Source organism: Neodiprion pinetum, chromosome 5 (assembly GCF_021155775.2).
Source record: "Neodiprion pinetum isolate iyNeoPine1 chromosome 5, iyNeoPine1.2, whole genome shotgun sequence".
NCBI classification, from domain to species: Eukaryota; Metazoa; Arthropoda; class Insecta; order Hymenoptera; family Diprionidae; genus Neodiprion; species Neodiprion pinetum.
Genome location: NC_060236.1, coordinates 35,157,306 through 35,179,041, shown reverse-complemented (window position 1 = coordinate 35,179,041; position 21,736 = coordinate 35,157,306). Strand labels below are relative to the sequence as shown.

Sequence of the window (21,736 nt, the reverse complement as noted above, 5' to 3'; positions counted from 1 at the left end):
TCTTCTTTTCTTCTGTCGTTTTCATCTCCGACCACCAATAGCGCTGCAATCGGCAGTAGTAAGCAGGTAGTAAGGAGTCGCGCAAACTACGGTAATATGTATCCGGCAACAAGCCGCCAGTTCAGGCAGTGACAGGTGTAAACAACTTTGTAGTTGGTCAAGTTGATCGAAGCGCAGACATGAATTCATTGATTGAGGTATTTATATATCCCAATAATGCTCCACATTAAACGGAAGCCTCTCGGTTCGATTGTCACATGAAGTTATATTTTCTGTTATACGATGAAGAGTGGAATTTGCAACGCGTAGTGTCTGTGGAATTCTTTACAATTTGACTAATCCTAACGGTACGTGATTTTTGAAAACTTACTCGTGCCATTGAAGGTCGAAAATGTTATGAAAAAACTGCACTAACGCTAGTACTGTTTTCATAGTGAAAGGACGTTAGTTATGTTGAATAAAAGTTGATAAATCAATTACGTTATGCGATTAATATTTGTAAGATCAAGAAGATCGTAAACTTCTCGAATATTGAATCCGATTCCATAAATCACTTGAGCTGACACCAATTAAAGTTTGTGCGCATTATTGTCAACAGGATAACCGTTGTCACAGCTGCAAGAAACTCTTCTGCTGCAGCAGTTGCCGTGATTTACATGAACAGAAGAAGCACCCAAGGCCCAAAACGGACGCGAATTGCTGTCTGTGTTTGTCGAAAAAATTACCACTCGAAAAATTCAAGGATGCAAAGTTTCTTTGCCACTTGGTTATCCGCCATTTGCCGTTGATGTGCGTCTTGTGCGGTCAGGTATACCGCAGCAGTTCGGATTTACAAAGTTTTAAAAGATGTGAGTTTTGGCAGCAGCAAAAAAATGGCAACTCCTTACCTCCGGAACAGGTGAAAAAACTTTCTGCACAAGTTACGCCATCGCCCATCACCAAAACTCTGTCGTGTCCAGCATATTGTCGAAAAGAATCGCCCTCTATCGATTCAGAATTTCACAGCTTGCAGGGTTTCGCCTTTCCTCAGGAATTAATGCGAAACACCAGTACTCCTATGCACGGCAGTGTCGCTGATCAGAGATCGGTGTTTCATTTCAACAATAAGACGTCCAAGTTTCCATCGTTTTTTCTTAAAACTCCAAAAACCCCAACGGTCGAGGAAAACCCATCGCCGACGCTCTATTACTCAGCAACTAGCCAACTGCTCACTTCAAAGGATATCAACACTGACAGTTGCGCTTCAGCGATTGCAGCCGGCAGTATTTCTTCCAGCTCAAAATCATTTGGTAGTGTTCACACACCCTCGAGATCTACCGCGATTGCAAACCGCATGTCAGAGGGTTGTTCTGGGTATTCGAGAGAATTTTTCAAAACGAATTCCAGCCGGGCTTTGGAAGTAATGGAGGAACAGGAAGAGCAAACTTCCATCTGCATGGATTTAACCGAAGCGCAAGATAATCTCCAAAAATTGTTTGATGCCCCAAAGGATACGGATTCACCAACCGCGCCGAAAGATTTTGCCAAGAAAGTTGTGCGGTTCTCTGATCAGCACCAGATCATGGCCGACAGTACGGTTGACCCAGTCTCAGATAATGAAGAATTTTATGAAGCTCCCGAGATTCTCGGGGAGAAATCGGCCTGCAGTGTTCAAAACGACTCGGAAGCTCGGATCGTGCAACAGAACGAGGACAACTCGGACAAGGAGAATGTTGAGAATCGAGAGGATTCGGAGTCTTTCAAAACTCCCTTATCAACCCCATCAGCAACCTCATCAAGAGTCGTAATGATGGTTGTTGTTGAAAATGGGTTTGAAATATCAACGTCTAAACTCATGCCGCTTATCAATTCCAGCCTGGAAAAACTTGATCAGAGCAAGTCTTTGACTAAGAATATGACTTCTTCGTTGCCCAACGTTTCTAGTCACATTCAACACCCCTCCAGTAGCTTAGTTCGATCGATTTCATCAATTGATAGCTACACAGCTTCATCCACTGATTATTATTACGAAACGCCAAACACATCTTCAATGACACCCGTCGGACCTCAGAAAAATACTTCGGAGCCGTTGACTCATGTTGGTGGGATTTTTTCAGCAGTGGCTCAAGTCATGAGAAACGCCTTTAGAGGACTTCCGGGTAAGGCTAAATGAACAATCGCAAAAAATTTGAACACTTTTCAAACTAGTCATTCCCGGCCAAGAACAAAACCGGAAATCATGTGGTGGATGAAAAGTATACAGGTCATAGGTCCAACAATGTATGCACTAAACTGAAATCAATTTCAGGTACGGGTCCATCGAAAAGTTCTCCAACCAGGGTGTCAGAGACGCTAAGCGAGAGTAGAGGGCTGAATTCTACAGGATCACGAACAAGTCCTTCGAGGTTTTCGACAATGGCAACATCGTTGTTGCGCCGTCCCGGTAAGCGTTCAAGAGATTCAATAAACGACGCAGTATCACCTTACCGTCGAGAGCTGCGCAGCCCTCGAAACGAGACGGGATACAGTCCGGTTGCAAAGCGACCCAGAAGTTGGCACAGAATTAGGGGTCGTGACCCAATAGCCAGAATGCGCAGAGATGCCTCCACAACTACCCGAGGTGTTTCCTCGGAAACCCAACACTTTCAGCAGGGTTCTCTATCGGCAGGAGACACCATACTTCCAATTCCGTCCAGAGCTCATCAGTCGACCCAAACAGATTAGCGTTTTTACGGCTGAATAGTTTGGGTGAGCGTAAAAAATTAGAATGGCGAGTTGATAGAAAGACCAAAATATCGAATTTACAAAAATTTGAAAATTTTGTTCGGACAATTATTAAATTTTAGAAAGACCAAGTAAAGAATGCAAAACGTAAAAAATCGAAGTACAGAAAGATCAAAATACAAAACGGCAAAATGTAGAATCCGTAAAGGATTGTCTGTTAACAAGACGAATTCTGACGATTCTATATTTTGGCGTTCTATATTCTGACCTTTTTAATTTTTTGCTTCTCCATACTTCGGCTTACCACATTTTTAAATTCTATAAATTAAGTTTTCGCTTCTTAAAAAATTTAATATTGTGGCTCTTCTATTTTTTGACTTTTCTATATTTTTACGCCCACTCAATAGTTGTGCTGTACAGAAGTAGGAAATGGTGTGCCATCATTTGTTGTGTTGTTTTTTTTTTTTTTTTTCACGCTGTTCATGAATCTTCTAACACTTCTACATTTTAATTATATTGTTTCGTGTAACTTTTAAATATCGTGTATATAAATGATCGATCGTCAGGGTTGTAAGTGCCAATCTCAATTCTTAACTTTACGATGCCTGTTAACTATGTATACGTATTTGGATTCGTTTGTCCATAAGTGTCGTACCCTTACACATTGTGTTTTGTAATTACCAATTTTTTATTGAATTTAGACAGAAGTTTCTCCGTGGATTTAATTAGAAGTATGAATTCAATTGCCACTAAGACATTGTATAAGATATTTTGTGAATAAAACAGAATCACGATTAATACCTTCGATACATATCCACGACTTTAGCGAATAGTCTACTCGATAAAGTTTCATCCTCTTGTTGGAAATGAAGCGTAGAAATTTCTTTTGCGTACAATGTTTTTGATACAGGTATTATAAAAAAATGTTTTCTACCAGTAATAGAATACGATTCACAAACAGATTATGCAATGGTCCATCCCTCTCAACACAATCATCAATATAAACGTGAAATTTCAAAGCAGTCCGAGTTCAAAAAAAATCTGCAGTCACTACAAGCGAGACGGAGGGAATGTGGATGGTTATGGTATGTGAAGAAGAGCCGGAACGACAGCCACACCTCGCCCAGACATAATGTATACCTTACCAGGCCGGGTATCGAACTGCACGACGGCGAGGTCGTCGACCTGGGTCTGGGGTTGGCAGTAACCTGGTTACGGAGGCGCAGACCAGTATCAGCGAATCTCGCGTCCCTGATTATGGACCCGTCTCCCTCTCGTGCGGCGCATGCGCCCATTCGTTAAGACAGCACCGTATGATTTTTGCTTACTATGAGCGGTGGTGTCTACGGCGGTGGTAAGTTGCTCTCAGTCATTAATATGAGTACTTAAATTAAGGATACGGTTGAATTAAGAGAGGAGGTTGAAACTAATGATCCTTATTGATTTATCGTTTTCATGTCAATGTGCGTGAAGCAGCAATTAATACATGCAGGGAATGTTTGGGTGGAAACAGTAGAAACGCGAGTGATTTCGTTAAATCTTAACGCATTTTTACTCTCTTCCATGCAGACGAAGTTGGTGCTATTATATTTGACATTGGTCACCAAAGCTTGCGGGTGGGATATGGGGGTGAGGATTCTCCGAAAGCTGAGGTACCGACGAGCCTTGGTGTTTGGGAAGATGCCGCGGATCAGCAGCAGGATAACCAAACGAACAAGAAACGATTCAACATTGATACTACGGCTATACAAGTCCGCAAGAAAGGTATGGCGTGCATGGTATACCGACGTACGACCGTCTGTGTATAACATATATTATAGAATGACATCCACTGTCCTATTTCGACCCAACTCTTAACAAGTTGATTCGTAAAATACGATCGACCATAATAGGCACATATTTTTTCCGCAGACATGGAAATAGTTAGCTTGATGAAGGATGGCATGATCGAAGATTGGGACATGTTTGAAAAGTTGGCTGAATACACCTACAAAAATCGGCTCCACGCTGTCGCTGAGCATCACCCAATCCTGATGACGGAATGCCCATGGAACACCAGATTCAAGCGTGAAAAGCTGTTGGAATTAATGTTCGAAAAGTTCAACGTGCCTGCAATGTACATTTGCAAAAACGCCGTCCTGGCAGCGTACGCAAACGGCAGATCGACCGCAATGGTCGTTGACAGTGGTGCGACTCATACCAGCGCCGTCCCGGTTCACGACGGATATGTCATCACCCAGGGGATAGTAAAGAGTCCACTCGGCGGTGACTTCATTACGATGCAGTGCAAGCAGTTTCTCGAGGATAAGGATATCGACTTGACACCAGCCTATTTGGTCGCATCTAAAGGTATATACCGTGAGGTTCTCCTAAAAGGACCCGCTCGACAATTACAACTCGTCTAGTTTATACGCGCAGCCAACTTTGTAAAAATGTTTGTAGCATGGTAGACAAAGTGAATGTTGCGCAATGGACCACGGCGGCGTCGTAACCATTGACTTATAGAGAGATCTATTCGAAAGGTTATAGTTGACTGTCATTTGTCAACTGACTGAGATACCAGGGAATTTTATTTTGGCAAAGAATTGTGAGAATGATTGTCAGCCAATAAAAATTAAGCAGCTTGAATATCGCGCGTAACGAGCAGGTCTTCTCGAGAAAACCTCTCGGTATAATATGATGCACAATAATTAATCCGTCGTTATTCGGGGCGCGAAGGAAATTGAAACCTTTCTTAATACGGATTTTTTCAGACGTAGTTCGAGAGCAGGATCCACCGCGCTGGACTCGTCGTCCAGGTCCAGAGCCGACGACCAGCTGGCTGAATCACATGGTCCGGGAGCTTCTGCAGGACTTTCAAACGAACACGTTACAGATATCGGACGGCCCCTACGACGAGGACATCGCGAATTCGTTGCCGATGAAGCGATACGAGTTCCCAACTGGTTATAACGACGACTTCGGCTCGGCTCGTCTCATGATACCGGAGGCGTTATTCGACCCGAGTAACGTGAAGGGAGTTGGCGCCAGTATTCTAGGAGTTGGTCCGTTGGTCACGACGAGCGTCGGGATGTGCGACATGGACATTCGACCCGTAGGTGTTGAATTCTAGAACCACCCAAGACTTGGACAGAGTAGGTACGAGCAGTATTTTCACTTTGCTATTTGCTTCAGAGTTTGTACGGCAGTGTCGTTGTAACGGGTGGCAACTCCTGCTTATCGGGATTTAGCGATCGACTCAACAGAGATCTGGTCAGCAAAACGCCACCGGTAATTATGCTGTGACTATCATCATTTTCCGTCCCTACTTATACACCAAATTTGGATGATGTTTGATTTTTTATCGACTTGTTTTCGCAGAGTATGAGACTGAAGATAATATGTGCCAATAGCTCCAGCGAACGTCGATACGGGGCTTGGATCGGAGGTTCGATTTTAAGTTCGCTCGGGTCGTTTCAACAGATGTGGTTGTCACGTCAGGAATACGAAGAGTCTGGTAAATTAATTTTAGACAGATGTTCGTGAGATTCAATGTTGAATTTCAACAATTTTCATACTGCAGATAATGGGTATGACATGTCGGAGAATATTATAGTATGATCATTCGAAAGTAATTAAAAAACCTTAGAGTATATACAGGTATACGAAGTATAGGTCATTTTACTCGAATCATCCAGTAGGTTTATTGTATTTAAGTACCCACGCTCTTCCTGAAATATTATCATAACTGTAATCTATACAACAATTTTTAATAATAAATTTAACAATATTGTACAACAATAACAGATGGAAAATAAAATTTACTATCTCGCATAAAAATACCGTTCGTACAAACATACTGACGATAATATTTTTCAGAGCTCTATTTCTATTCGCCTATGTATATGCAATATGATTGGTTTTTGAGTACGAAAATCTCGTTTACATACCAAGTACACCTAGTATACAGGACAGACTTTCGGAAGTTAAAAAATAAATATTAAGTACCTGAATTGTTCGAGCCATTTCTCGTGACTTGAACTGCAGATCACTGCAGTACGCAATCTTAATTATAATAAATATAATTTGACTTCGATTTAGTTCACCCTAGTCGCGTTGGTTGAGGTAGTTTACAAATGGCATTGTGCACTGGCATCGCTATCCAACCAGCTAAAGCGATACCGATTGAATCCGCCATGGTTGTTATTCCAAGTGAGAATTCTCGATCTTCTGCCGGCACCTATGTTGACCATTTAACAATGAATTCATCGTGTTCTCCGAGATGTAAAAAAAAAAAATTACTTTCTTTCGTTATTCCTCACCTCTTTGGACATTTTGTAAAAAGTATTGACGTACGCTCCTCCGCCGAGAAGACCTTCCCACAATACGATCGCAAATACGATCCAGATATTCGGAATGTAGAAGTACAACGTCTCGAAGGTCATTATTATTACATTGACAAACTGGAAAACGATTAGAGGATACAACGTTTGTGGTATATGTATGATTATTTGAATTATCTCAGCTCTTCCTGGATAAAATATTTGACTAATTATTCACCTGAAGAGCTGCCATTATCCAGATCCTGTTGATCGTAACCAAATTAACCGATGATCTAGATATGAAAACACCGATTTGGTAATCAACTTGAAGCCATCTATATTGTGCAGCGTGGTCCAACCATATTCCCTCAAAATCGATGAGCTCAAACTATAGAAGTAGCAGATAATTGAAGACAAATGTTACAGTAACGTTTGGGTTTAATTTAATTTACCGTTTAAGCAAACAAAGAAGATAAAAAAAAAATAAAAATTCATCGTGAACAGATCAAGCCATAGAACGCTTTAACATTTCCTTATCGTGATCAAGAAATTATTCTCACCAATCCTTGATTGATGAAGTATTCGAACAAGTAAACGAGCCCAATCGGTATCATATATTTTAGCAGTCCTGGCACTATGGCCAATTTTTCCTTCAATGTCTTTTCTGGAATCGCAATGACCTCTTTTTTATTTTCTTTACTGCCATTTCCGAGGCTCGAAACTGGCAGTGCAGTTTCATTAGGATGAACCAATATAATCCAGAAAGCGATCGCCTCAATTACCGGCACGATCAGCATCACAAGAATAGTGTTTTCTGTGCTCAGCCACAGCGTCAGACCGGCATAAGAAACCGCTCCAATTACACCTGCGCCACCTGTCCCCGATGACCACGTTGAAATAACGTTTCTATAAAAATATAACAGTATAAAATATAAAAATATAACAAACAAAGAACAAAACACGTGTTTGTACCGTCTCAATTTAGACTTGGAATGATTAAACGACACATATTTTACGGTCATTTATATGCTTATAATACATTGCTGTAATATTTTATACGAGGTTTCAAGTATCAAAGAATTAAAGAGCGCATATCTTAATAAAGACGCGAGAGCAATAAAGATAACGGATTACTTGTGAGTCATTGAAATTTATTTGAGAAACTAACATGAGAAGAATTCACATGCACCGTGATGAAAAAAAAATTGAATAGAAGCAAAAAAAAAAAAAAAAAGAACATAATAAATAATGCACAAAGTGATGCGAGAGTGTGTAAGTTTTTGGAATTTTCAATGTCTTACTTGTCAAAGAAGTGACTGTATCCCAACAGTGTGACTTCACCTAGGCCGGAAGATAAGGAAGTAACGATCACACCTAAAATCGCTAACCATTCCGAAGCAGCCAGAGCTACCATGACGAATCCGGAAGCAGCCAGAATAACGCATGACAATAATCTCAAGCTGCAAGTGTAACTTTCGATGTAGACTGATTTCCAGACGAAGAAGGTCGAATTATACAAATTTAGGAAACAGTCATTTACTCACTGTACGAAAAATGGCAAGAATGGCGCGACGATCTTAGTCATAAGCGACGGTATTATATCCGCCAAGAGTATGGCACCTGTCGACAAAGTATTACAATCTCTCGACGTCGTTGTGTTATTGGTAGTTTCTGAAGACGAGGACTATAGAGAAAAGAGAATGATAATCAAAACAGTGTGTGCAAACCTGTGGTTCATGGCTCTGCCTATATGCGTCAACGTTGTCCGAGTATAATTCAGACAAATAGAATCGAACATTGCCGATGAAGATGGAATTTTTTTTGCTTTTTCGTCCTTCGCCATTTTTTAATCTGCACAAATTGCCCCGAAATGAAGCAGTTTGATGAGGTAGAAAACTCTAGTACAAATTATACGCATTTCAATAGCACTGCATCGTCAATTAAGTACAGAAGATTTCGAGACGCTTGTGAAACAGTAAAACTGACAGTGATTAGATACCCCTTTTGAATGCTGCTAACATGATACGAGTTAATTGTTGCATTCAGAGGGAGGAAGGGCAGTAAAACGATAACGATTGTATTTCCGTCGAGCGGTATTACTAGCGAGTCGTCACTCACCGTGGAACCAAACTTGCTTTCAATAATGTCGTGGGCCGCACTCAGCATCACAACGTAGCCATAATTGTTGCACAATCCAAGAATCCAAAAAGCAATCAAGTTCCTCCATTTCTTTCGTTTCTCAGCCTGAGTTTCAGGGTCGATTGGATCATTCCGCGTCCCTGTGATAGGTAACGACTTTTTCACCATTTCAATAACAAGAAAATATGTTCAGGCAACTCGACCGAGAGATGTGAAAATTTTCCGATTCACGTTAAACGATAATAATATTATATCGGCACTGCCACACCAATAAGCGATCACTTTTTCTGCAGCTTTACTTTCCGTATATTTCCACTATTATTCCCTCCAGCCTTCGTTCGCAAATTCGCACACGAGCACAATCGCAGCTCATAAAGCCAGCGACCAGCTTGCCACGTTTCTTGATAACTATAACGACTACACAGCTAAATGCTAATGCACGCCCGTGGGTAAATCCCGGCCCGATATACATATATTTTCAACACGAACGGGAGGTGATATTGTAAAGGAAATAGACAATAACGAAATCGAATATATAAATACATACGAATACGTGTATCGTATCAGTGATGATAAACCGTCAGCAATCAAGTCACAATAACTTTGCAGTCCGATTTTTCGCCGAACAAAGCAACCAAGCAGTAGGAACCCATGCAACCCGACTGGTTTTCTCAACTGATTATGAATGCCTCTACACAACTATGCTGTCCTCATGCAATACATTGGCTCACACTTTGAATAACTCGCGAAGATCGACCGCGACCATTACCAGCGAATTGAAAATTCGCTTAGGGTATCCTCCAGTTCATGAATTATGCATCAGCTGGTCATCCTTTGGAACTGATCTTTACAGCATGTAAATTACGTAGTTAAAGATCATTGCGAATTGAGTTATTTTTATAACGTATGATAACGATGAACCAGATGACAACACGCTGGAGGAACTACCTTGAGCGAAAAAAGTCATTCTCATTATTCGAAATTTCTTCAAATTTCTGTACGCATCTGCATTGTATGTAAACATTGATCTAAAAGTTGTATAATCATTTCACGGTTGCAGATTCAGTTGGATAATTATGGTTATTGTGTCACGTACGTTGGCCTGTCGTTACTGCAAAATATTTATCTTCCATTTATTGCAGCGTGAAAGAAACTTGAGAGTTAGGATTTTCAGACCAGAGAAATCTTGCTCACCGCAAGACGACTTTTTTTATAGGTACTCCCGGAGATCTACTATAGCAGCTTTGAAAATCATTATTTTTAGAAATAAGAAATATACTATGTAGAATGATGTTCAAAGCTATTCCAATATGTATATAAATTTTGATATTAATAAATTGAAATGTTTCTTCATTAAATATCCTTGAAAATTGCTTTTTTCAGACTTCTCACTAAGTATAACCACTCAATGTACCTGCCGAGCCAGTTCGATTGCGAAATTAAAGTGAAAACGATTACGATTCACTACATGAGACAGGTAAAGTGTAAGAAAGGATGAAAATGACATGGCAAATTCCATTAATTATTACATACATGATTTGGACGAACGTTTTCTCTTTAGTACCTAAGGAATCCCAGCTGTAAATTAATGAAACACTGGAACTTGATGCGTTATCAAAATCCGTTAAAGAATAACTGAGCTGTGTCATTTTCGTGCAGCCGAACATATCGCTGTCGTCCAAATAGCTGTTAGCCAGGCTCCTTCATTTTCCACCGATATCATCGCACAGCTGATGTTTATTTTTGATGGGTAGTGACGGCCGAGCTCCGAGTGAGTTTCGAGTACGTTTAAAGAGTAAACTTTATTCAGATCGTGTACGCGAATGGAAAGCGTTCGGTGCAGTCAAGGCCAATTATTCCACGGACAAAGTCGGTGTGTCAAGGACAAAACGGTGACAAATGTTTTATTTAACTGTAATCGGCAGCTGCAGACTTGATACAATGTGATAAAATAAACTGATCAATTAATCTATGCTAAGTTTTGCCACTGTTTAAGGTATTCGACAGTTTCCTCAAAAATTATAGTACGAATTGATAGATTTGTAACTTAATTTCTGTGAAAGTTTGTGGAAAAACTTGTGAGGTTTGCCAACTGAACTTGCGTTCAATTGAACGTTCGGAACTTATGAAGGTATTGATTTCCCATCGATATCCGTTAAGTGTTCTTTTCATAAGAGAAGTGCGAAACCCGGATCAACTTATACATTCTATTTCTGTACGTCTGATAATGACAATTCAATTATTCGACGATTAAAAGAGTGAAACCGAGAGTTGAAATCACTGTGAGCGTCTCTTATAGAGTTACTCGTGTATAGCATCATTCTGAACATTAGTTACGAGTATAATTGTTTTTTTGTTCAAAATTTTCCATATAAAATGTGCTGACGACTGGATTGCATGTACGTGCACTCTACTTTTTTTGACTACTGATCCCGCTAATGACAAGATACACATTTTAGCGGCTGCGAAAGATTTCATTCCGCCTTAAACATCGCAGATTACATGACTCCTCAATTCGCTGCTGTTATAATACGTATAGGTATACACTCGGACTATAAGTGGAATGTTTTGCATAGAAGATATGCAAAGCGAAACATCTGTATTTTTGACCTTATTGACATGTGTTCTAGAATTTTTTTCACCAACTGATAAACACGTGGCTTCATGTAGTAGCAGATATCAAAATAGAGAAATCGGCAGTGAAACGGAATAAAAGAGACAAACACGATACGATCTCATGGTCAGATTTTCAGTAACCGCGTATTGAACTGATATACAATGCAAAATTCTTATAGCGATGCACGTAGTAACGAGTAACCTTCATGCACGATAAATAATTTTTTAAATATTAAATCATCCAGCATAATTACGTAGATACCACAAAGAAGTATCGTATTTAATGATGTTGACATTGTATATTGAAATTTGTATTGAGTTGAAGACTGTTGTTGGCTTTAATTTTTAAACGCTAACAAGAGCAGCAGTACACTCAAAATATGAAAATGTACGTATTCAACGTCTGATTTACTCAATTTATATATTCGCAGTTGGTATATTGACATCGGCAGGATGTGTTTTAAGTATTTATAAATATCATTGATAGATTGAATCCTGGTGAATGCAATTGAATAATCATTATCGACAAAACTTGTTTTGAATGTTAGTATAAAGAAATTCATATGACGCATGAACGTACAAAACATCAGTCTTCAAATAAAAACATGTTTCCTATGGCACAGTAAGGCATGAATTTCTTTCTCTTTATATTGGTCCGAAGCTAAACACGCTCACGCACGTATTCTGCATAAAGTTTTATGAATTTTTTTTTTTTTGCAATAAATACCTGACAATTCCTTATCGGTACTCATATTTTCTTATTGACTAAAACCACCGGACCGGATAAACCAGAAGCTGCAGAAGCTGCGTCAGGAAGCACGCTGATGACTTTGGAGACCAACGAGGTTTCAGTCCCAAGTACAAGATGTCCGTTGAAGTGTTAGTCGAAGATCCTGACCGGATAAGAATTACACGCAGATAACGAAAGCCGCGATTGCCTCGCCGTCATCAACTCTTTGACAAGCTGCCGTGTGTTAGTTCGATTCTTTCTATAAATTACATAAAACTATCCTATTTGAGACATTGATCAGAGTCCGTACCCAATCCAACTCCGGCAAAGCACTCGCAGTGTTCGTGTACATGTTAAGCTCACCTATTGCACAGGGTAGGTACGTAAGAACTCCATCGCGATGCGAAACGAAACGCGACAGTTGTAAGATGTTATCTACGGCAATCGGGAAACAAGTTCTAAGCGGCAGCTTAGTACTTTCAATAACACAGCACGAGTACAAATGATAATTCGATAACCTCTTGATAACGGTTCAATGAGCAGCCGAGCAATTAGATCAATGTTTAAACTGTAACGTACAGGCCTATAAGTGTCAGACTTGAATGGGTACTTGGTAAAAATGTAAGACACATACCATATGATGACTTGGATATCAATCGATTCTATAATATTGGATGAAATTGCAACTATACTTTCATTGTACATACATACAATATATACGTATACACTGCATAATATGATTATTGTTTAGGAATAATCATACAGTTATGAAAGTTTACTTACCATGACATCATAATTGCCGATAGATAATCATTTATACTTGAAATGTCCTTATTATATTCAGAAGAATTGCTACTGCCACATTGCTGAAATATAAATTCAGTGGAAACTGGTGCCGTCTCTTTGAAGGTGGTATGCCGCAAATATTTTCACGTTTGAATGGTGGTTCTCGTTACTGGTCCGCTCCTGACTTGAATTGAAAATTTCTTATGCATAAACATGGACATGTGTAGTATATAACTGTATTTAGATATTAAACAACACCAATTATGTGTTTGTTACGATATTTCAATATTTGCATACCGTTGACGTAGGTATCGGTAATACAGAGTTATGAAAACCGTCTCCCGATAAGAAAAATTGGGTTGCAGCCGACGGATGGTAACGTCTGTTTGTTGCCCGCCGATAACGATCGAGAAAGCTGAAAACGTGGCTGAGAATGAGCAGCCAGACTAGATTCCAAGCAACTCGATGCAAAGATTAGGGATTAATTAATTAATCTTGACACTCTTGTTTATACATTTATTAATTAATTTAATATTCGTGTAGGAACATGTATTACATAAGAGAATAAAGAACATTTGAATATTTTTGAAACAAATGTGTCGCCTAATGTGTTGCCTGATGTAGAAAACTTTGAAGAAGATAATCGATTAAACACAAATTCTTACACAAATAGAATTATTAATATTGAACAAATTACGTAAGTATATGTTATGCTCCCTTCCACACCATCGTTTTTTTTAACGTGGTATCCTCAATAAGCATCCTCAACTCACTTGTTAATACGAATTTTCAGTCTGGGTTCTAGATGTCAAATTTCCGTTTATTCCACGTAACTAATAAAACAAAAAATAGTTTCATTAGATGAAGCTCGTTTTCTTAGAAAACGGAACGATATTTCGAATTTTAAGAAAAATTACCTATTTCCCCAAACATCTATTGTAAGTAACAACTAAACAAACTTCAGTTTCAGATTTAAATCACTTGTGTTAAAAAAATAATAATTAATCACAGGTCGACGGAAAGAAATTTGGTTTTGAATTTACATCCAATCATAAATAAACAACTTTTGGTTCTGTACATTGAATAATGATCAGAATCTTCATTTATTACTCATAAAGTTTGCTTTTTTCCTTTCTACGTTATAAATAGCTCTTCAAGTTTTTGGTCATAGCTATCAACCAAACACTTCTAGACTTATTTATCCATTTAAAAAAGACGAAAGACAAACGTTAAAAGTAATGAATGAAGATTTTGCTTAATATTCTATAATATGTAGAGTCAAAATTAATTTATCTAAATATAAACTCAAAAGAAAATTATTTTCTTTGTTGATGTCTATTCACTGCTGGTAGGGTGGTAAAGGAGGTCGATTACCGACAGGCGTAAGTCAGCGGAATTGAGTTGCAAGAAAGTGTTTGGTGCCGGTAGGCGCTGGCACTCCTCTCAGAGTTCTCACTGATTGGTAGAAATACAGTGGAGGAAGACACAAAGCGAAATGTACGTAACCTCAAATCTGCACGCCAACATTTCACTTGGTTTTTTTTTTTTGCCGTGGGTAGAGCGCGTGACGATTGTTGATAATATCTCGGCAGATAGATAGATCTGTCAACAATTGTTATAAAAAAAAAAAAATATATACACCTGTACGTAAAAAGTAAAGAAATAGATGAATACAAAGAATTAAGATGCGTTGACATCATATCGTTAATGTTAACTCATGGTTGTTTCTGTTACAATTAAACTGATCACTCTTTCGTCACCATGATAATATGTGCTCGTTGAAGTAATGAGATACATCCAGTTATGTTGCCGTCCACGGGATATTTCAAGACAATAAACTGCCCATTTTATGACAACGGACTCTGCGAGAGGCCCTATTGCCACTTCAAACATCCACGGAGAGGTAATGAGGAAAAATAAACAATTTAAATGTCTTTCTGAACCCTTATAAAAACATGACCAAATAACCCCGTCCTCCCCTCCCCCCTCCACATCTAATTTTTTCAACTGTCGATGCGTCGCATCCAATTTTGGGTGTTTAAGGTCATAATTTTGCGACGCGAATGTTCTCATTGACAAGTGAAACAACATAGGATCCGCCTCTCAATCTCCCCACTTCTCCTCCCGCCCCCGACGAAATATCATGTCTTCCATAGCATTCCCCCCATGAGTTACAAATGTTATCAGATAGCATTTTCAATTCATTCGCTGGTTACGCAAATCTAACTTTGCACATGCACATCATAGTGAGCATGTGTAGATATAAGCAATCATCACTTGAAATTTGATGACTTGATGATTTTCAGAATCAACAAAAATGGACACTATTTGGTCGAATGATAACTACATAGATGTGTATAATCTGTATAATAATGAGAAAATTTAGGAACAATTTTTTTTTTAACAACACAACACTAGGGATAGTACTTTTAAATAAAAGTGCGCAAGAACATTTTACACTGAGTTTCTATCAGGGCAAGGCTAGTGAATCTAATTGAAAAATTCTGTTATTCAGGCGATTGTTCTTTATTAACATAGTTCGTTCAATAACTGCGAAATTACAACAAGTTTCACTTATGTTATTACAAATTTCACAAAACGGAGCCCATTTCAAATATTATTCCATGATGCTTTTCAATCACATCGAGGTGTAAAAAATTTTTGTTCAAGGAATACCTCGTTTGGTTTTGATTAAATGAACGGTTTATAGTGATCCAAACACAATTTTGTAATGAGTTGTTTGTCGCAGATGATGGAACATCCAACATTGGAGTCCCCACTCAGAGTGTGGCAACGAACGAAGGAGAAAGGGTCGATGGAGGTCCGTCGGATTCGAATACATTTCAACAATTGGTTTCTCAGGCGGTCAAAAAGGTACTGGCTGATCACAAGGTAGCAGAGACTGGTAAAATATCACAGAAAATTGTGTCAAGAGTAGTAGAAGAGCTGAATCCAACTCTGAACTCGGCGGCAGGTTCAGTTTCTCATCAAGAGATATTGATCACTAAACCTACAGTGCAGGCCACGCCATGTGTTTATAATCCAACGCCTATAGCTGAGCTAAAGAAGCGTCATATACCTGTCGTACCCTATATGCCAACAAGGGAGAGCAAAGTCGCGATCAAGAGAAAGTCTTCACCGGATAGATTCAAGCCCTGGCTGAGCATCCCACAAGAGATCGCAAACTCCTTGGACAATACAGCAAGTGTTGCTCCAAGTTACTCAAGTGTTAAAGTTACCGAAATAACTTACAAACCCACGGCCATATCAAGCAGCGGTGATGCTTCGTTTGTGCACAACTATGTACCGACAATCAAGTCTGATTCTTCGTCTTCAAACTCGTATGAAGATGGAAATTCGAATGATTATATTTTCAAGAATAAGGACGAGTATCGGCCTAGGTCAAAGAAACGGCGCGAAGAGTATGTGCCTAAGAAATTGAAAGCACCGCTCAAAACTGTGCAGCAATTAGAAGAGCCTGGTATTGGTGAACTTTTGATGAGTATAGACGAAAGCTTAAATGCCGGAAAAGAAGCCAGTGCACGTCTAGAAATTCAGGATTCTCAGGACTACGATCCAGAGATCGAAGCCCAATTTTCTGAAGAAGAAGAGCCAGATCAGATGATAAATAGCGTAGTGAAAGGAGACAATAAGGCAGAGGGTGAAGTTAGAAGTGAAGATAAACCTAAGACAAGCCATAAGTCGAGCAACAGATCAGAGGATAAGCGTAATGGCAGTAAATCTAAGGAGGCTAGTAACAGCAGCAAGGCGCAAGAGAGGAGAGACAGCAGCCTCAGCAAGGAGAGAGGAAAGTCAAAGGATAAGTCGGAGAAGGATAAGGAGGGCAGGAAAGTGCAAAAAAAGGATTCTGAGGAAGCTAGCACTGAGGACACGAGTAGAGACAGGGAAAAGCGTAAACATAGTTCAAGTTCTAGTTCAAAGGAAAGACATCATTCCTCATCTTCCAGTAGGGATAAAAACAAAAGGCGGAGTTCAAGGGAAAGAAAGGAGAGCAGACACAGTACGCGGGAGAGCTCAAAAAAAAGAGAAAATTCTTCTAGGTCTAGTAAGGATAAAGACAAAAATGAAGAGCATACAAAATCAAGTAGCCATCAAAAGCACAAAAGTAAATCAAATTCGTCGTCAAGCAGAGATAGATATTCTTCAAAGAAAACGGACAAGAGTCGGTCTAGGTCAAGTACAAAGTCAAGCAGTTCGAGCAAGAAAACGGAGGCCAGAAAGAAGAGCGACGACGAAGTAAGCAGCGCAGAAGATCATGACGAAAAGGAAAACAGCCCTTCGATCAGGTTTCGAGGCTCGCCTTCATATTTGGAAGAAATTTTAGAGATCTCAGACTCCGATCATGACATTGAAGAAGAATGTCTGAAAATTTTTCAGGTATGAAGTAAACAGATTCGAATTATTTGTACTAGCTTAATCGCTGTGTCCCATTTCATTATCTATTTTTTCAACTCAAAAATAGGAATACGAGGTAACGGAACATCCCAAAGAAGCAAGAGTGAAGGAGCATCCCAGACGAGAGCCCGAAGAGGCTGAGGAACCTGGCCGGAAGAGAGTAGCTCATGCCTCAGCCGGTCAATACACCGAGTATAAAAGGACTCCAATTCAGCCGGTAAAGGCGCCGCCGAATCCTCACCTAAAATTGACTGATAGGTGGCGATTGATGAGAGAAGCGATTGCTGAAAAAGTTGCAGCAGCGGCTGCCTTGCAGAGTTCTGCGTCCTTAACCTCGAGTCAGACCTCAGACGCAACACCTTCGGCACTTCAGTCCTCGCATAAACCAACCACAAACATGGCGACAAAAGGAGATCAGATTGTTAACGGAAATGGTAATACAATTAGTTTCCATGAAACGGCGCGCGTATGCTGATTTATAGTTTACCAATTTGTTTTTCTTCAGGCCGGTTGAGGATAGCTCATGTGCCTTATGCCACATCTCTAGCCTTGGCTAAGAAAAAGGTCTCTGAAGCTATGAACAAGAATTCCGAAAGTAAAACAATCGCCCAAACTGCCAAAGGTGGATCTCGCGTTGCCCACGTTCCTCAAATAGTAAGTTTTCGATGTTCCTGATAAAAAAATATCCTTTTTATCCCGCTGAGATTTACCAAAAACTTATTATACGTAAACCTTGGATTGTCTGTCAGGGTGCGATTGACGTAAATAGTTAGGAACATTGATTGCGGCTTCCTATACTTCAAATTTTCACCTGGAACTTTTCCCAGATTCCTCAACTTATAAGGCCAGAACCACTGCATGTAGCGACACAGAAGTTCCCTTTGAATGTACGTCAGTACTATGTGAACATGATGCAAGACATTTGCATACAAATATATACAAACGGCGAAGATGCGGCGCAGCGAGCCTTGAGGGAAGAATTTGCGTGTCACGAGCGTTGCAAGGCTGTAGCCGTTTACAAAAATTCTTGTATGCTAGCCACGCACCGTCTGAGAAAGGAATTGGACCAACAATCTAGCGCAGAGAGCGGTTCTTCCCCAGCAAGCGGAACTGTTTCACACGAAGCTGTTCTCGCGGGGAAATCTAAAGGCTCATGGAGCGTTGTAAAAACCAAGAGATCTGTTATGGAGTTCAAGGGAGCCACTCTCTACGCTCTTCTTTCCAAATGGATCATGACCGAGGAGCAACTCAAAGACAACGGTTTTCCGAGGCCTCATCCAGACGGACCGACGGTAAAAAATTAGCTATCACTCATTGTCAGAGTGAGATAAAGAGAATGCACGTTTCAGGTTTTATGGCAAGATCATAGAGAATTCGGATGATAACCGGAAGCAGCGACATGGCGTAAAAATATTTTGTTTCCAGGGTCGCGTTAAAATCTACGTCACCAACACCCGGAATCAGTCAATTTTGTCCAAAGTGCCTAACGAAAGATTCTGCAGTCGTTGCAACCAGCCGTACATGGTTGACAAGCACGGAAATGCGGTGCTTCAACAAAATTGTATATATCACTGGGGTCGGAAGTTTACGATAAGAGGGGAGGGGAGGTACAGCTGCTGCCAGCAGTACGGATCTGCGACTGGATGCTGTGACGCCAAAACTCACGTTTGGGAATACGTTGATTACAAAAATTTACGCGGTTACGTAAAAACTTTACCGAAAGGTAAGCCAAAATCCGACCGCAAGAAGCCGTTTTCTTCGTTCCTGCTATTGTTGTTCCCTCATCTTTGAATAAGATGATAACAAATTCCGGCTGAAAAGTCATGTTTCTCAAAGGAAAATCACTAGCCTTTAGTTTATTCTTACCGTAGATTACATACCGGTTGAAGAGCAAGGCGTTTACGCCCTGGACTGCGAAATGTCATACACAACACAGGGGCTCGAATTGACAAGGGTGACGGTGATTAACGAGGAATGCAATGTCGTCTACGAAACATTAGTTAAACCAGTTCATCCAGTCATAGACTATAACACAAGGTAATAAATATAGCTTGGCCTATCGGAATACGATGGAACATAATATATGAATTGATGAATTCTGTTTCAAAATAATTGGAAAGACGAAAAATATATGTGTGATGTCAATTCAGATTCTCAGGGATTACAGAGCAACATATGGAAGGAGTCACTACGTCTCTCCTAGATGTACAAGCCACTCTATTGACAATGTTCTCTGACAAAACGATACTCATTGGGCATAGCTTAGAGAGTGATTTTAAGGCACTCAAATTGGTTCACGATACCGTTGTAGATACGAGTGTTATGTTTCCTCATCGTAACGGATATCCGCAAAAGAGGGCACTGAGAAATTTGTGCTCGGAATATCTTCAAAAAATCATACAAAACGACGGTACGTTGTAAATGCGTCCTTATTAGTTTGAATTGGGCAAGAATATGAATGTACCTACCTCGTTAACAAGTTTCCAGGTACACAATGCTATACGCGTGTATAGGTGTATTATTTTGTTCTTAGTTGGAGGTCATGACAGTAACGAAGATGCTGTGTCATGTATGGAGTTGGTCCTTTGGAAGCTGAAGGAGGAAGCCAAATCGCAATAAAATGTTTGAAGGGATATTCGAGTATCAGGAAGAGTCGTTTTATTTGCCTGTAGCTAATTGCGTTTATATTAGCTGATTAATAAATTATACCATATTGTTTTATACAATACGTTGCAATAACTGATGTACAATTTACCTATTAAGCTGAAAATCTCTTCACTCTATTCCTCACGTTTTACTACTGCATTTTTTGTTTCAATTTTTGCCAAACTGCTTCGAAAAAACTCGGATACGCGTACGGTTAATATATGTTTTTTATTTTTGCCACTGTTTCTGAGCAACTTTTCGTCGATATATCACAGCAAAGTACAACGACAGATGCTCGAAAAGAATTTTGAAAAAGCGGAATTTTTCACTGGAATTATTCGAAAAATGTAAGGTCTTGTCTTACCGTATTTAGAAATAAAGCTTAAATTTAATGAAAATCCCAGAGAACAATTTTTGTGCCTGCATCCAGGATTTACTCGTCATGTAAATTCTTTTCACTCGCCCGCAGAGCTCGTGATGCGTTATTATTAACGCGTGGATAATTTCTAGTAATTTTTTTTCTCTTTTCTTCTCTTGTTTTTTTTTAAATTTTTTTTTATTCATTTCCCGAGTGTTGCCAACACACTATTACCTGCTTTGCCACCCTAAACAAACACCCATTTCAAGACAATGAATATTTTAGCGGACCTATGAAAGCCCTGGTTATTTTTTCTTCTTATTTCTTCTCTCTCTCTCTCTCTGTTTTGTTTTGTCTCTTCATCGTTGTACCCGATGAGAAAGGGCTGCAGCTGGTGGGTACTCGGTGAGGAAGATGGAAATAAATCAGGGAGGAGAGAGAGACCGCCGAGCGTGAAAGGCAGCGCTTTCGAAGGACCATCGAGATGTTATAAGCGGGAACTTTAGGACCAACCGAAATTGTTCGAAAGTCCTCACGGAACGCCCGCTCTATTCGTACGCCTCATGAATATGTGACTCGAAGAACGTGCCCGCGGTCAAAACTTCGCTAATGAATGGGTTTGTGGGAATGAAGTTTTTAGACTGGCATTATCTTGGATATCCGCGTCGAAATAGCAAAGACTTGAACCTTTTTTTTTCCCGAAGTTGGCCAATTTATTTTTAACCTTATTCGTTCACACCTTGGCAGAATCGCATAACGGTTACACTGGGTGAAATTCACCCCAAAAGTGACTTGTTGTTGATTGTTTAAATATTGTAATACATGGGAAAACTTGACGAAGGTGCCAAAAATATCAAAAAAAAAGGGTCCCTATTTCGCATGAACCATGGTGTCCAGTAGAAGGTCCGTAACAAATTCAAGGACATTTCCGAGGAGTTTGAAAAATTTTCGGGGTGAAATTCACCCCGATTGACCGATTAGGGTTAAGACCTCGACCACAACTCGGAACGGGTACAAGTCCTACCTGGATTCAGTTCAAGG

At 39.8% G+C, this 21,736-nt stretch overlaps 4 protein-coding genes across 10 annotated transcripts; 3 read left to right on the top strand and 1 right to left on the bottom strand.

The window, feature by feature from the left end:
• Positions 1 to 73: 73 nt before the first annotated feature.
• Positions 74 to 3,496, top strand: LOC124219694 (serine-rich adhesin for platelets). Its single transcript, XM_046627640.2, has 3 exons — positions 74 to 197; positions 599 to 2,138; positions 2,288 to 3,496. The coding sequence occupies exons 1-3, from the start codon at positions 180 to 182 to the stop codon at positions 2,701 to 2,703; spliced, it is 1,974 nt and encodes a 657-aa protein (XP_046483596.1). The 5' UTR covers positions 74 to 179; the 3' UTR covers positions 2,704 to 3,496.
• A 409-nt stretch (positions 3,497 to 3,905) lies between these two features.
• On the top strand, positions 3,906 to 6,660 carry LOC124219703 (actin-like protein 6B). Of its 2 annotated transcripts, none has more exons than XM_046627667.1 (6): positions 3,906 to 4,057; positions 4,273 to 4,467; positions 4,615 to 5,052; positions 5,457 to 5,797; positions 5,878 to 5,973; positions 6,064 to 6,660. In XM_046627667.1, exons 1-6 carry the CDS (start codon positions 4,033 to 4,035, stop codon positions 6,226 to 6,228), a joined length of 1,260 nt encoding a protein of 419 aa, XP_046483623.1. In that variant the 5' UTR covers positions 3,906 to 4,032; the 3' UTR covers positions 6,229 to 6,660. The 2 variants fall into 2 exon arrangements, with proteins under 2 accessions (XP_046483623.1, XP_046483624.1); XM_046627668.2 differs by having other exon boundaries at positions 5,878 to 5,984; positions 6,064 to 6,199.
• Positions 6,661 to 6,784: 124 nt separating this feature from the next.
• Positions 6,785 to 13,289, bottom strand: Cln3 (CLN3 lysosomal/endosomal transmembrane protein, battenin). Of its 6 annotated transcripts, XM_046627662.2 has the most exons (9): positions 12,853 to 12,949; positions 12,487 to 12,770; positions 9,123 to 9,283; positions 8,549 to 8,688; positions 8,306 to 8,464; positions 7,565 to 7,910; positions 7,243 to 7,392; positions 7,005 to 7,145; positions 6,785 to 6,922 (listed from the first exon to the last, which is right to left on the bottom strand). In XM_046627662.2, the coding sequence occupies exons 2-9, from the start codon at positions 12,509 to 12,511 to the stop codon at positions 6,785 to 6,787; spliced, it is 1,260 nt and encodes a 419-aa protein (XP_046483618.1). In that variant the 5' UTR covers positions 12,512 to 12,770; positions 12,853 to 12,949. The 6 variants fall into 6 exon arrangements, with proteins under 6 accessions (XP_046483618.1, XP_046483622.1, XP_046483620.1 ...); XM_046627666.2 differs by lacking the exons at positions 12,487 to 12,770; positions 12,853 to 12,949 and adding an exon at positions 13,273 to 13,289; XM_046627664.2 differs by lacking the exon at positions 12,853 to 12,949 and having other exon boundaries at positions 12,487 to 12,776.
• Positions 13,290 to 14,744: 1,455 nt separating this feature from the next.
• Positions 14,745 to 20,735, top strand: LOC124219691 (RNA exonuclease 1 homolog). The gene is made up of 9 exons (XM_046627634.2): positions 14,745 to 15,178; positions 16,025 to 17,673; positions 17,759 to 18,125; positions 18,197 to 18,345; positions 18,519 to 18,983; positions 19,117 to 19,414; positions 19,563 to 19,728; positions 19,842 to 20,101; positions 20,225 to 20,735. The coding sequence occupies exons 1-9, from the start codon at positions 15,079 to 15,081 to the stop codon at positions 20,308 to 20,310; spliced, it is 3,540 nt and encodes a 1,179-aa protein (XP_046483590.1). The 5' UTR covers positions 14,745 to 15,078; the 3' UTR covers positions 20,311 to 20,735.
• Positions 20,736 to 21,736: the final 1,001 nt, after the last annotated feature.

Bases quoted from the DNA above. Each gene is read 5' to 3' on its own strand.
- LOC124219694 (XM_046627640.2), top strand. The intron at 2,139-2,287 runs GTAAGGCTAAAT...AATCAATTTCAG, and splicing joins CGCCTTTAGAGGACTTCCGG to GTACGGGTCCATCGAAAAGT.
- LOC124219703 (XM_046627667.1), top strand. From the start codon at position 4,033: ATGAGCGGTGGTGTCTACGGCGGTG. The intron at 4,058-4,272 runs GTAAGTTGCTCT...TCTTCCATGCAG, and splicing joins CGGTGGTGTCTACGGCGGTG to ACGAAGTTGGTGCTATTATA. The intron at 5,974-6,063 runs GTAATTATGCTG...TTGTTTTCGCAG, and splicing joins TGGTCAGCAAAACGCCACCG to AGTATGAGACTGAAGATAAT.
- Cln3 (XM_046627661.2), bottom strand. From the start codon at position 9,311: ATGGTGAAAAAGTCGTTACCTATCACAGGGACGCGGAATGATCCAATC. The intron at 7,911-8,305 runs GTAAGACATTGA...ATATTTTTATAG, and splicing joins TACAGTCACTTCTTTGACAA to AAACGTTATTTCAACGTGGT. The intron at 7,393-7,564 runs GTGAGAATAATT...CTACTTCTATAG, and splicing joins ACTTCATCAATCAAGGATTG to TTTGAGCTCATCGATTTTGA.
- LOC124219691 (XM_046627634.2), top strand. From the start codon at position 15,079: ATGTTGCCGTCCACGGGATATTTCAAGACAATAAACTGCCCATTTTAT. The intron at 18,984-19,116 runs GTAAAAAATTAG...TTTTGTTTCCAG, and splicing joins CTCATCCAGACGGACCGACG to GGTCGCGTTAAAATCTACGT. The intron at 19,729-19,841 runs GTAATAAATATA...ATGTCAATTCAG, and splicing joins GTCATAGACTATAACACAAG to ATTCTCAGGGATTACAGAGC.